At 35.2% G+C, this 13,445-nt stretch overlaps 1 protein-coding gene across 2 annotated transcripts; it reads left to right on the top strand.

The window, feature by feature from the left end:
- Positions 1–10,650: 10,650 nt before the first annotated feature.
- Positions 10,651–13,183, top strand: LOC108323021 (uncharacterized). Of its 2 annotated transcripts, none has more exons than XM_017555346.2 (2): positions 10,651–11,162; positions 11,272–13,183. In XM_017555346.2, exon 2 carries the CDS (start codon positions 11,341–11,343, stop codon positions 12,847–12,849), a length of 1,509 nt encoding a protein of 502 aa, XP_017410835.1. In that variant the 5' UTR covers positions 10,651–11,162; positions 11,272–11,340; the 3' UTR covers positions 12,850–13,183. The 2 variants fall into 2 exon arrangements, with proteins under 2 accessions (XP_017410835.1, XP_017410836.1); XM_017555347.1 differs by having other exon boundaries at positions 10,653–12,085; positions 12,197–13,183.
- Positions 13,184–13,445: the final 262 nt, after the last annotated feature.

The following is a 13,445-nucleotide window of genomic DNA, read 5'->3' as shown; positions in this document are numbered from 1 at the left end:
ATTGGATAATTTTTACAAATACGAAGATTTAATTAAACTAAATAAAAATTAAGGATTAATTAAATAATTCAAATTAATATGAGGATCAAATAATGATTTTAGCATGATAAATATTATCATTTAACAAACATTTCATATCTACAATCTTTCACTTGGTAAATCAAGGTAAGTTTAATGATATTGATAGTTATTCATCTACAAATGTTCAAAGTGAAAATACAACCAAAACAAAGGCCAAACTTTCGATTTTATTTTTGTTTGAGCGAAAAATGTTTCCCTTAAGCAAAAGTTTCTCATCTACAAAGGTGATAGATTTAACCTACTTACTTGAACAAGAAAGGTTTTGCTTGGCTTCACAAGTCAAGATAAATCCAATACAACAAAAATTGTACATCTATAATTTTTTTATCCAATATTTTTTTTCTGAACTTATCATTACTTAATGTCTTAATCTACATAATTCATTAGTGAAACAAAATTATATCTTTTTTGTTTCATATGTTTCTATACTTAATTTATGTGACTTAATTGAATTTCACTTCATAAATTCATCATTTCATATACATTTAAATAATAATTAAATTGATATAATATCATTCAAAATCATAACATCACTTAACACTATGATAAGTAAGATAATCACATTTGAGTGAAACAAACCCTTAAGAAAAAAAATTGCTTTCTTTCCTATTTTTGTTTGAGAAAAACACACCTAATGCTAAAACCAAACTTGCACTCTCATTTTTGCTTAGCAAAATGTGCCTCACTTAAATGAAAATTTTTCAAAAATTAGAGATTTAACTGCTTCACTTATTCACTAGAATGATAAAGATCTCTCTTAAAAAAAATATTAGATAAAGGAAATTATACAATAACTTCAATCATTTTTATAAATTTACCTTATGGCATCTTTACATTCTTGCATCTTATACATCCTTAACAAGTTCAAAATACTCAAATACATTTGTATGGTTTAGATCTCAAATTCTAATCCATTTATTTTAAAATGATTTTTCAAAACTCACGTAGCATTCAATAACATAACTCATCTCGATATCAATCAAACCTTAGAAAAACTAAATGTACTCATAAATCTCTATTCAAAAGTCAATATTGATATTGATATGCACCAACTTGATAGGTTAACATGCACAAAATTTCTATCACACCAACAATTCCACCATAACAATTCCACATTTCATAATAATAATAGTTTCGCAAACATATAAACATCCCATATATATATATATATATATATATATATATATATATATATATATATATATTCACCTTCAAGTAATTTCTCTAATCTAACTTATTACTACTATTTTATCAAAAGATAGTTTGTTTTACTTGAAATTAGCTTGCACTTGAAGAAATAGTTAAGGAACAGTTGGAGAACATAAAAATTTTAGAGACCTAAAGAAACACAGCAAAACAAAAATCAAAAGCTAAACTAGTTGAAAGAGTAATTTTTCTCAATTGATCAAACAAAAATTAAGGATAAATGCTATAATAAAAGGAAAAAGAAGTAAAAAAGATGGTAGGCTTAAGTCCATTAGGTTTTATAATTTTAATGAAAATCTTAAGCAAGAATCATTCAGAAAAAGAAAAATTCCCTCTTGTTCACATTTTTGCTTGAGAGGACAAATATCTTGCTCTCATTTTTCCAAACTTAATTCTGACTCAAATTTGTATCCACTAAGTAGCTTTTTGTAAAATTGTTTTTTGTTTCTAATTTTTCACTAAAGAAATTGTCCTTAGAATATTTTTTCTTGAGATTTCTCATTTTTCATATTTTCTCAAATCTATTTGTTTTAACATTACCACAATTCTATTGCACCATTTTAGATTTGTTGAGCGAATTAGGCAAGAATATGGAACTCAAAACTAACCATCAAAATATACCCTAAATTTAGAAGTTACTTTCAAATGAAGAAAAACCTATGCATTTTCCAAAACCTGAAATACAAAAGAAATGAAAAGGAAAGAGTTTACCCTTGAATTTTTTTTAAAAAAAATCTTCCTTTAATTGCTATAGAATTGAAGAAAATTGAATGAAGTGTTAATGATTTTTTCTAGCAAGAGAAAGAGAAAGAGAAAGAGAGGACAGTTCTTTTATATAAAGACATCCATGAAATGACTTACCATCTCCATTTTCTTAAATACAATTAAAGTTAAAGTTCAAAACAAAACTCAAACTTAACCATCTAAACTTTATCACTTACACCAAATACTGATACACATATAAAATAAATAACGTATAAAATCTCAATTCTTACAAACAAGATGTGTGAGTTTTGGTTAAAAAAAAAACTACTGGCATTGTTCAATTCCTAAATATAAAATAAAATCCTAAACCTTAATCTATAATACTCAGTTGAGTCCACAAATTTAGAGATTAGAGAGAATCATAATTTTCTTCTATTTTAAAAGATTTTAGGTTTAATCCTTTTCGACATCCCTATTTGTGCAGGTTTGTCTCAAATAGGTCCTCGTTTTCTAAAGTGTGTCAAAATGGTCCTTAATTTTGAAAATTGCAATCAATTGAGACCTTCCCGTTAAGTTGGCTGGACGGCGTTAAAGAAATTGATGCGTGGGCTGCTGAGATGACCAAATGGTACTGACGTGGCACAGTACTGTTGCTGAGCTGGCTTAATAGTGAGTTTTAATATTTAAAAAAGTGAAATTTTTAAATCAAAACACAATGTTTTGATTTTTAACAGAATAAATGAACGTTACGTTAGTTTTATTTAATTTCAATGTTGGGGAATTTGGGATAATTGGGAGAATAGGGTTTTGTTGAGGGTTGGCTTTTGTGGTTGGAATTTGGGGGACAATAGGATATATCAATGTTATTTGGTATAGTTGGTGACTAAATAGGTATCGTTTCTAGATTTGCGAGTGATCTATCGGTGCTATTTCGGTAGAATCAGGAAGGTGTTGGCGGTGAAGCACGTGGAAGGCAATGGCGAAAGTGTTCGAAGTGAACCACCTTTTTCAGGTTAGTAAATGTGCTTTTGATTGAATTTTTTGATGATTTTGTCCTTTATGGTTGTCCTACATTGTTGCATGTTGTATACTGTTTCGTTTTCGATTGCAATGTGGTCCCCCATTATTAAAGTGTTGTTGGATTGTCTTTTTCAGTGGGTTGTGGTTTGTATATATTGTTATTACTTTTTGTTGTGGTCGGTTGCAATGTGGTCCCCCATTGTTAAAGTGTTTTCTTACTTTATAGGTTAAAATATAATTGTTGTGTTGTACATCATGGAAGAAAATTTTGAAGTTGTTTTCCACCATGGTGGAAAGTTCATAAATGAAGGAAAACTTAAGTATGAGGGGGAGAGTACAAGTTTTTCCTTTGACCCAGACATGTGGAGTTATTTCCTTGTAGTCAGTGTAGTAAAAGGTCTAGGTTATGATGGGTTTAAGGAGTTGTTGTACTGCGTAGGTGGTGGTTCTGTGTTGGAAAATAGGTTGGAACCTTTGTTGGATGACATAGGAGCCATGCACATGATTACCTTAGCCAGGCTTAATGGTGAGGTTCATCTATTTGTTGTTCATAATGTCTTTGAACCTAAGGTGATACATATGTTAGAATATATTCCTCAGAATACAGATGAAGTAGAAGTTGAACCTGTAGGTATGGTTAAGGGTGAAGGTGAAGAGCAAGGTGGGGGTATGGTTGAGGGTCAATGTGAAGAGCAAGGTGGGGGTATGACTGAAAGTGTTGTTGTTTCAGAAGAAAGAGTTGAGGCTGATGATGTTGTTGAAGGAGAAATTCATACAGAGGTTGGTGGGGGTGAATGTGAAGAGGATAGTGAAAGACAATTTGAGGTGGCTGTCAATGAAGGTGAGAGAGGTCAGTGTGATGGAATGATTGAAACTGTTGTTGTTTTAGAAGAAAGACTTCAGGATGATGATTTTGTTGAAGGAGAAATTCAAACAGAGGTTGGTGGGGGTGAATATGAACAACATAGTGAAAGACAATTTGAGGTGGCTGTAGATGAAGGTGAGAGAGGTCAGTGTGATGGAATGACTGAAACTGTTGTTGTTTTAGAAGAAAGAGTTGAGGCTGATGATGTTGTTGAAGGAGAAATTGAAACACAGGTTGGTGTGGGTGAGGTTGAAGAGGATGCTTGTGATGTTCGTAGCTGGACCAGTAGTGGTGATGATGATGGCAATGATGAGGTTAATTATGACTGTATGGAAGGTCTAGTTGATGTTAATGTTGAGTGTGATTTAGAAGAGGAGGTAGGAGATAGAGTGGCAGATTGGTTTGGTAATGTCCAAGTTGATGTGCAATCTGATGATAGTGATGTGGATGATGGAATGAATAGTGATGATGATAGAGGTTTGTCCGATGATGAATGGAAATCTGATGAATTAGACAGTGGAGCAGAAAGTGAAGCACAAGATGATGAAGAGGAGGGTTATGGGAAGTTTGTAACCTTCTGCATGCCTAAGACAATGGTAGATTATAAATGGGATGTGAGAACTTATTTTGCTGACAAGCAAGACTTTGTGGATGCCATCAAAATATATGCGATAGAAAATGGCAGAAATATTAAATATATTAAAAATGATAAGAAGAGAATTAGGCTAAAATGTATGGGTGCTAAAGGAGAGTGCCCTTGGATGGCATATTATGCTTATATGGAAGCCATTCATACGTGGCAATTAAGGACTATTGTTGACAACCACAGATGTAGTAGAGAGCACAAATTAAGATTACCTAATGCAAAATGGCTCAGTAAGAGGTTGGAAAAAACTGTTAGACAAAATCCCCAAGTAAAGGGAGTGGAAATTCGTGAGAAGATAAATAGAAAATGGAATGTAGGTGTATCTAGATGTATGGCTTATAGGGCAAAGGCCATTGCTTCAGACAATGTTGATGGGTCTTTCAAAGACCAATATAGAAGGATTTATGATTATGCGAATGAGGTTTTAGCTCGTAATCCAGGATCCACAGTGAAAGTCAAAGTTGAAGAGAATGTGGATGGAGCCATTTTTAGGAGGTTTTATACATGTCTAAAGGCCTGCAAGGATAGTTTTGTGTCTTGCAGGCCAATTATTGGGTTGGATGGTGCTTTTCTGAAAGGAAAATATGGTGGTGAAATGTTAACTGTTGTTGGTAGAGACGCAAATGATCAAATGCTACCTCTTGCGTATGCGGTGGTGGAAGTAGAGAACAAGGATACTTGGAGATGGTTCCTTGAACTTCTGGTTGAAGATCTCGGTGGGGAGGAAGTAAGTTCATCATTTACATTCATGTCGGACCAGCAAAAGGTAATGCACATGACCTATTCCCCGATTATGTTAATTAACTTTCATATTGAAATCATATCTCTAACAACATTGTCATAATTTGATTCAACAAGGACTACTACAAGCTGTACAAGAAGTGGTGCCTGGAGTTGATCAACGTTTCTGTGTTAGGCACTTATACGCTAATTTTAGAAAGAAATTCCTTGGAAAACAACTAAAGCGTTTGATGTGGAAGGCAGCTACAACAATCCATCCACAAGCATGGGAAGCAGAAATGAGAAATATTAAACACTTTAACGATGAGGCTTTCAAATACTTGTTAAAAATCCCTCCCAGGTTTGTATTTAAATCTCTATTGTTAAAAATGTGCCAACTTTTCACAGTAACATTGATGAACATATATATGTTGTAGGTACTGGTCAAGATCAAGATTTAGCAGCAAGCCTTAGTGTGATACTTTGGTTAACAACATGTCAGAGGCTTTCAATAGTGTAATGGTGCATACAAGGTCTAAGCCAATCGTAACCATGTTGGAGGAAATCCGCCTTTACTTGATGAAGAGATGGGCAACTAACAGGACAAAAAGTCAATCACTTTCTGGGAACATTTGTCCAAAAATCATGACTAGACTAAAGAAGGAGTCTCAGTTAACTAAATATTGGATACCGTGGTAAGAATGAGGTTTGTTGACTTATGATTTCTTTTAAAATGTGTAAGTGGTTTATGATTATAATGTGTTTCTTGTTTTGATTTTGCAGCTGGTCAGCCAACAAGATTTTTGAAGTTCGCCATGTGTCCCAAGCTGTTGACAAATTTGTAGTAAATTTAGATGAAAATTTGTGTACATGCAGGAAGTGGGAAATCACAGGCATACCATGTTGCCACACCTTAACTGCTATGAAATTCCTAAATCTTGATGCAGAGGAATTCATTCCATGTTGCTTTAGGAAATCAACATATGAAGAAACATACTCTTCAATTGTCTATCCAATAAATGGGAACAATCTGTGGGAGATTACCACATATGATGATGTCCTCCCTCCACCAAAAAGAACATTGCCTGGGAGACCAAAGAAGAAGCGAAGGTTGGAGCAATGGGAGTTGGTGAAGGATCACAAAAGAATGAGGAATGGTGGTTTAAAGAAAAGATGTGGCATTTGTAAGGAACTCGGCCACAACAGGACTTCTTGCACCAAAGCAAAACAAACAATTGATGTTAACTCTCAACAAACACAACAAAGTAACCCATTAACTCAACCTTACATGCCATCATCAAATCAGGAAGAAGCTGCAGTTGAAGGGGATAAATGAACAAATTTAATGTTTCTTTTTATATCTTTTTGTAATGTCTGTCATTTGAACAACAGTTTGGTAATCTTTTTGTATTAGACAGCAGTTTGGTAATCTTTTTTTATCAGACAGCAGCTTGGTGATCTTTTTGTATTAGACAGCAGTTTGGTAATAATGAGACATTGTCATTCTGCTTTTAAGAGTCTGTATTTTGATGTTTTATATTGGTTTCTTCACCTCTGCTTATCAATGAAATCAGTAGGTTTCTTCACCTCTGCATATCAATGAAATGAGTCTATATTTTGATGTTTTATATTTGTTGTACACTTTTGTCCAGATATATTTGTTCTCCATCACGTATGTTTATCTACATATTTGGGCATCAGAAAAATATATGCCTTATTATTGGGTGATGCAAAATTCTTTAAAAAGTGACCCTGAGCAATGCAGATTTTTTTAGACTCATAAAATCACCTCAGATATGCATGACGCAGGTGTATGATAGCAATATATAGACTCATTAAAACATAACAACTTGAACATAATAACATTATTTACTCATCACATTCCATAACAAAAATAGAATTTTTCACTAATAACAAGTCTGACTTTTATTGAAATGGAACAAAGGTACAACACAGTTACAACCCATCAGCCCATTGTCATCAACATTGATATGCAAATTGTGTTTATTACACATAAAAGAAAAACCAAAAATATCTACACCTTCATCCACTTTTCAACAACCAACAAAGATTTCTCAAACTTAACTAAAATTTTCCTATTACTAACCATTTCTTCACTATGCACCGAACTTTCTTTCTTTCCTTCACACTTCAAGCATTTGCCCCTTTCCTCTTCCATAACATCATTGAACCATTTGAAGTAGTTGCAACCACCCTCTTCAGCAGCACTCTATATAAACAACAATCTCTTCTCAAAAACACTTCCACACAATACAAACGTCAAATAAATCATACCTTATACTTCGAGCATCCCCAAAATTGCTTGCCACGATTCTTCAAAGTTTTCGCAATTCTCATCGCACATCTCAGTCCACAGTGGCAAATCGGTGAACACACATTACGGTTCTCCTTCCGCCACACATTGCATGTCGATGAACAACAAGAATGCTCCTTCGACATCGTCTTCGAACAACTACGTTCTTAAACCCACCCACCTGCGTCGAACCAAAATACCCTCAAATAACAACCTCAACAACCTCCAACACGAACCTCGCTCTCGTCACCGAATTTGGAGATTTCTTCAATTTAGGGATTCCTTCATTTAAAACGTTCATTTATTCTGTTAAAAATCAAAACGTTGCGTTTTGATTTAAAAATTTCACTTTTTTAAATATAAAAACTCACCATTAAGCCAGCTCAACAACAGTACTGTGCCACGTCAATACCATTTGGTCATCTCAGCAGCCCACGCATCAATTTCTTTAACACCGTCCAGCCAACTTAACGGGAAGGTCTCAATTGATTGCAATTTTCAAAATTAAGGACCATTTTGACACATTTTAGAAAACGAGGACCTATCTGAGACAAACCTGCACAAATAGGGATGTCGAAAAGGATTAAACCAAGATTTTAATTTTTAAATTAGGGACCAAAACAAAATTAGTCTCAATTTAAACACATAATAATATGAAGTTTTAAATATATTATTACTTTTAGATGTTGAATAATAAATATATTATATTTAAAATATATTACACTTAACTTTCAATGTTATTTTAGTTTCGATACCCAAAATAATAATTTCTTTCAATCATTTTAAAATGATATTTAAAATAAAAATTAATTTTTATTTTCTCAATATTTTGTGTTTATGAGTTGAATGATTTAGAGTATAAAAAACTACTTGTACCGTACAGTCTCCTGGCACCACCAGGCCTACCATCCAGGCCAATCATTAGGCCGATCCACTAGGCCGATTATCCAGACCGACCAACCACCTAGTCGATCATCCAGGCCGACCAACCACCAGGCCAACGCCACAGGCCGATCATCCAAGTCGACCAACCACCCGACCGATCATCCAGGCTGATAATAGCTCATTAAAGCCCCTAATGAAGATTAAGGCGTGATTAAACTATCATTAGGCTGCCAAAAGGTAAAAGCCCATTACAACCAATATAAATAAGAGTCCTAGGTATGATTTCTAGACAGACTACTCATTATGCACACCATATGCCTTATTTGTGGTGCCAACCATTTGGTCATTTTACTTACTTGAGCGTCTGAGTGCCTTTGACAGGTGCCCGTCCGCCTAGCTTGGAGAAGGAGGTGGGAGAGCAAGCAATGTCTGTCCGGTCTTCAACGCCCATCCAGTCTTCAGTACTACCAAGAGTGTTTTAGCGAGGGACCTCCAAACCCTACCAGAACATTTTCCGTACAGTCTCCTAGGCACCACCAAGCCTACCATTGAGGCCAATCACTAGGCCGATCGACCAGGCCAACCAACCACCCGGCCAACGCCACAGGCCGACCAACCACCCGACCGATTATCCAGGCCGACCAACCACCCAACCGACCATCTTGGCCGATAATAGCTCATTAAAGCCCCTAATGAAGATTAAGGCGTGATTGGAACGTCATTAGGCCGGCAAAAGGTAAAAGTCCATTACAACCAGTATAAATAAGAGTCTGTGGTATGATTTCTAGACAGACTACTCATTATGCACACCATATGCCTTATTTGTGGTGCCAACTGTTCGGTCATTTTACTGACTTGAGCGTCAGAGTGTCTTTGACAGGTGCCTGTCCGCCCGGCTTAGAGAAGGAAGAGGGAGAGCGAGCAACGTCCGTCCAGTCGTCAACGCTCATCCAGTTCTCAGTATTACCAAGAGTGTTTTAGCAAGGGACCTCCAAACATTACGAGAACACTACTGAAATTAACTTTTAGTTGAAAAGATTGTTTAGAATAATTCTTTTTGATAGCTCAGTGGAAAAGTATAAAATAAAATAGTCTTTTTTACTTGAAAACATATTATACGAAATTGATGATATTTATTAACAAAGAACTATTTGTGAAATATATATTTTGCTAGTATACAGTGTATATTTTTTTTAATAAGATAAGTTCTTAAAACATCTTAATATATTAAATTGTACAATATTGTACATGTTTCTTTTATTACATATTATTGGTGTTATTTCTCAAAGATAATATTTGTTAATTACTTAAGGTTCACTGTAAAGTTGAGGACAAGGATTTATGACCATGTATTTAAAAAAAGATTGACTAAAATTCAATACTTTTAAAATGAGAAAAATGTGAACATTAATGCTTTGACAAATAAAAAGATATTTAACTTTTTAGCATAAAAATGGAGATTGTAATATTTGTAGGGAAGGAAAGTGTAATTTTTATACAATGAGAGAAGAGTATATTGCAACTCTCAAAGTAAAAAAAGTAAAGATATTAATGAATATGCGAGAAGCAAAAACGTACATAAGAAAAGTTGTAAAACAATTTTCTAAGTGGATGGTATAAATGAAAATACAATGTGGAAAGAATAGTTCTTTCTTCTTCTTTTTTTTCCAAAATTGGCATGGACTTAATAGTGCATAAAAACATAAAGGTTGCACCTTTGTCAAAATTCAATCATCAATACAATTTTTATGGTATGCATATTAATTTTAACAAATGTATCATTGATCATTTGTAAATGTGTGATAGTTTCAAAATATTGTCATTTTTTTTAATTTAACTAATTTATATTGTTAGTGTATAACTTTTTGTGTCAATAAATTAACATGGTAATATAGTACATGTTTGTTCTATGATAAATTGGTTGAAGATATATGCAGAATTTGAATTTGAATCCAAAGATAGAAAAAGAAAAGGCAATAGAGAGTGAGATGAAGAAATAATTTATTGGACAGCTAGAGAAGTTCAACAACAAATCTCCACTTGATCTGAAAAGATGAAAGGTAAGTAAATGCAATTTGAAGAAGTTATGAGGAAAACTAGGTATGAAAGGCTTTGCATCGGAATAAAGACACGTTAAATGCAATTAAATATGATTTTGAATGCAGGGGACAAATTCAGCTGTATGAGCTTAGAAGCAAGACAATCTAAGACATAGTTTGGATGTTTCAGTTTTAGTGTGTCATATGTGGCACCAAAGCCTAGAGATCCTCAAAACAATCCACAAATCTTGATCGTTCAATGAACTCCCAATGGTTCTCAGACAGTTACACGTGCAGCCTATAGTTCCTTTTCTCATTTAATTTGATTTATTTTCTTTCGCATGCATGGAATTCTCCTCCAACTACTACACCCAACACAAGATAAACCATAAAACCAAAGAGCAAAATCACAGTGTAGATTGATTAGCTCTCATATTACTATGAATAACTATGGTGGAAGCCACTGCTAGTGACAACTACCATCGAATTTGATCCCTTTTTATTTTTATTTGTGACTACATATACCCATTAAATTTTGAGCATTCTATAGGGAAACGGAAATTAAGGGGTCTCTCCCCTTTTTGTGGGTTGGATCTTGTACTTATGGAACTGTCACATCTGACCATTTTGATTCTCTTCTGATAATCATCATCACCACCTGGTTAAAAAGCAAGCAACTTGGTGATCTGAATTTTGTCCCTTTCTCTTCTCTGTTCTTTCCTTCTTTCACCGTTTTAGGTGGGGCTGGAAACGTGATGATCATGGATTGAATGCTATGTTGTCCTTGCAGATTTGAGGTTTGCGACATAGTTTGTTGGGTATATCTGGTTTCTGCGTCAGATTCACGTCACGTCAGTCCATGGAGGAGAGGAAGTATGTTTGCAAGTATTGCAGCAAGAGGTTTCCTTGTGGGAAGTCTCTGGGGGGTCACATCAGGACCCATATGACTGAGGAAAGAAGTAATGCTGATGCTGACATCTTCATCAAGTCGGATGGTGTCAAGAAGAAGAGAGATTTATGGTGCGAAGATGTTGTCGGGAACCCCATTTATGGCCTCAGAGAGAACCCCAAGAAAACAATGAGGTTTGTGCATTCCGGCGCTCGTCGTGGTTGTGGTAGTGGTGTTGCCGGTGCCAACAATGAAAAGGAGAAGTTCTGCAAAGAATGCGGGAAAGGTTTCCCATCGCTGAAGGCTCTATGTGGTCACATGGCTAGTCACTCCGATAAAGAGAAGAGAACCATCAAGTTTGAAGACAGTGACAAGAAACTGAAATTGGTTATGGACAGTCAATCTGACACCGAGACCTGTCCTCCATCTCATCCAAGGAGATCCAAGAGAATGAGGGTCAAGACCATTAACCTTTCCAATCACCCTTTTCCTTCCTCTTCTCCTTCTTCTTATTCTGTTCCGTTGCCCAATGGCTCTTCACCCGTTTCAGAGGTAGAGCAGGAGCAAGAAGAGGTTGCTAGGTGCTTGATGATGCTGTCCAGAGATTCTAGTTTCAAGGGTCGTTTTGCTTCGGTTACCGAATGTTCTGATAACAACTCAGTTGTTCTAGAAGCAAAATCATCCTCTCCTGATATTCGGATTGGTGTCAGCAATGGTAATTATAACTTTGTCTCTAATAATGCTTATGATCTTGTTGACAACAAGTTGCTTAGGGTTAATGATATCAAGTTAAAGTCTGTTGAGTTTGGTGCTTCTGATAATTCAGGTTCTAGATATTTCAAACACGGTCCCAAAACCAAAATGGTTGACTCAGATGTCTCCAATGATCAATTTAAGTGGCCCAAAGTGGGAGATAAGTCAAGCAAATACACTGCAACTTTGGTGAAGAAGTCAGTGATGGAGGAGTTGGATTATGATGGAACAGATGGAACTGCAAGGAAGTTTGATTCCAGAAAGAGAAGCAACTATGATTCTCTTGATAACAATCCAGTTGGTGGTTCTAGCAAGAAGATAGCAAATGGTTTTGGTAATGAAGTATATGGGAATAGCACAAAAGGTTGGAAATACGAGTCTTTGGAGGGTGAAAGGGACTATGATTCTTTTGATTATTCCATTGAGGAGAGCCATGAAAACAGTTCAGAGACAGAATCTTATCCTGCTCCCAGGTCTCATAACAGTAAGGCCCTCAATGGGAAGAAGTCCACCAGCAAGGCCAAGAAGAAGTTGAAGTCTAAGAAAAGCAGGGATCATGAGTGTCCAATCTGCTACAAAATTTTCAGGTCAGGCCAAGCCTTGGGAGGACACAAAAGATCTCATTTCATTGGTGGTTCTGAAGAAAACACTCTGGTGATCAAACAAGCTGCTCCTGTTGTTCCATGCCTGATTGATCTAAATCTACCTGCTCCTGTTGACGAATAAGGAAATGGGCATCCTGGGATTTGCATCATTTTGAAGCATCTGCGGTTGAGGTACTTGAATGAATGTCTCGAATTCTTAGAATGTTTTGTCTTTATCCCAATGATGAAAGCGAATGCATTGTACAGCCATGTGGATAAAGGATTTTTGTTCTTAACGCTTTTACTTGCTCTGTTTGGTAGGAGGTAGCTGTTGTCTTTCAAGTTAATGTCACATGACAATTTGGTAGTATCTCCATTGAAATATTTGACTCTTCCTATAACCAACAGTAGTCTTAGAATTTCATTCCTTTGATGCGAATAACAATTTCACCCTTCCACAGATTCAATTAATAATATCAGGATGTTTGTCTTTCTATGTTTATCAGTCTTGGTTTCATCCTCTTGTCGAAATGTACAAAACACGATTTTAAAAATTTATGGCCAATGCATCTTGTAAGTGATGATCAAGAACTAAATATTGAATCCAGTTATACAATCTTAGCTACTATTTGCAACTGACCAGTTTTTTCTTTTGACACGCAAGACTGGAAAATGGATATTCTAGTTTGTATTGATGTTAGTTTTTCTTTTGTCTTGCAACCTAACTGAAGCGTGTTC

The sequence above is a fragment of the Vigna angularis genome, chromosome 1 (genome assembly GCF_016808095.1).
Source record: "Vigna angularis cultivar LongXiaoDou No.4 chromosome 1, ASM1680809v1, whole genome shotgun sequence".
Classification (NCBI taxonomy): Eukaryota; Viridiplantae; Streptophyta; class Magnoliopsida; order Fabales; family Fabaceae; genus Vigna; species Vigna angularis.
Note: the sequence above shows the minus strand (reverse complement) of the source record. Positions and strands in the feature narration are given on the sequence as shown.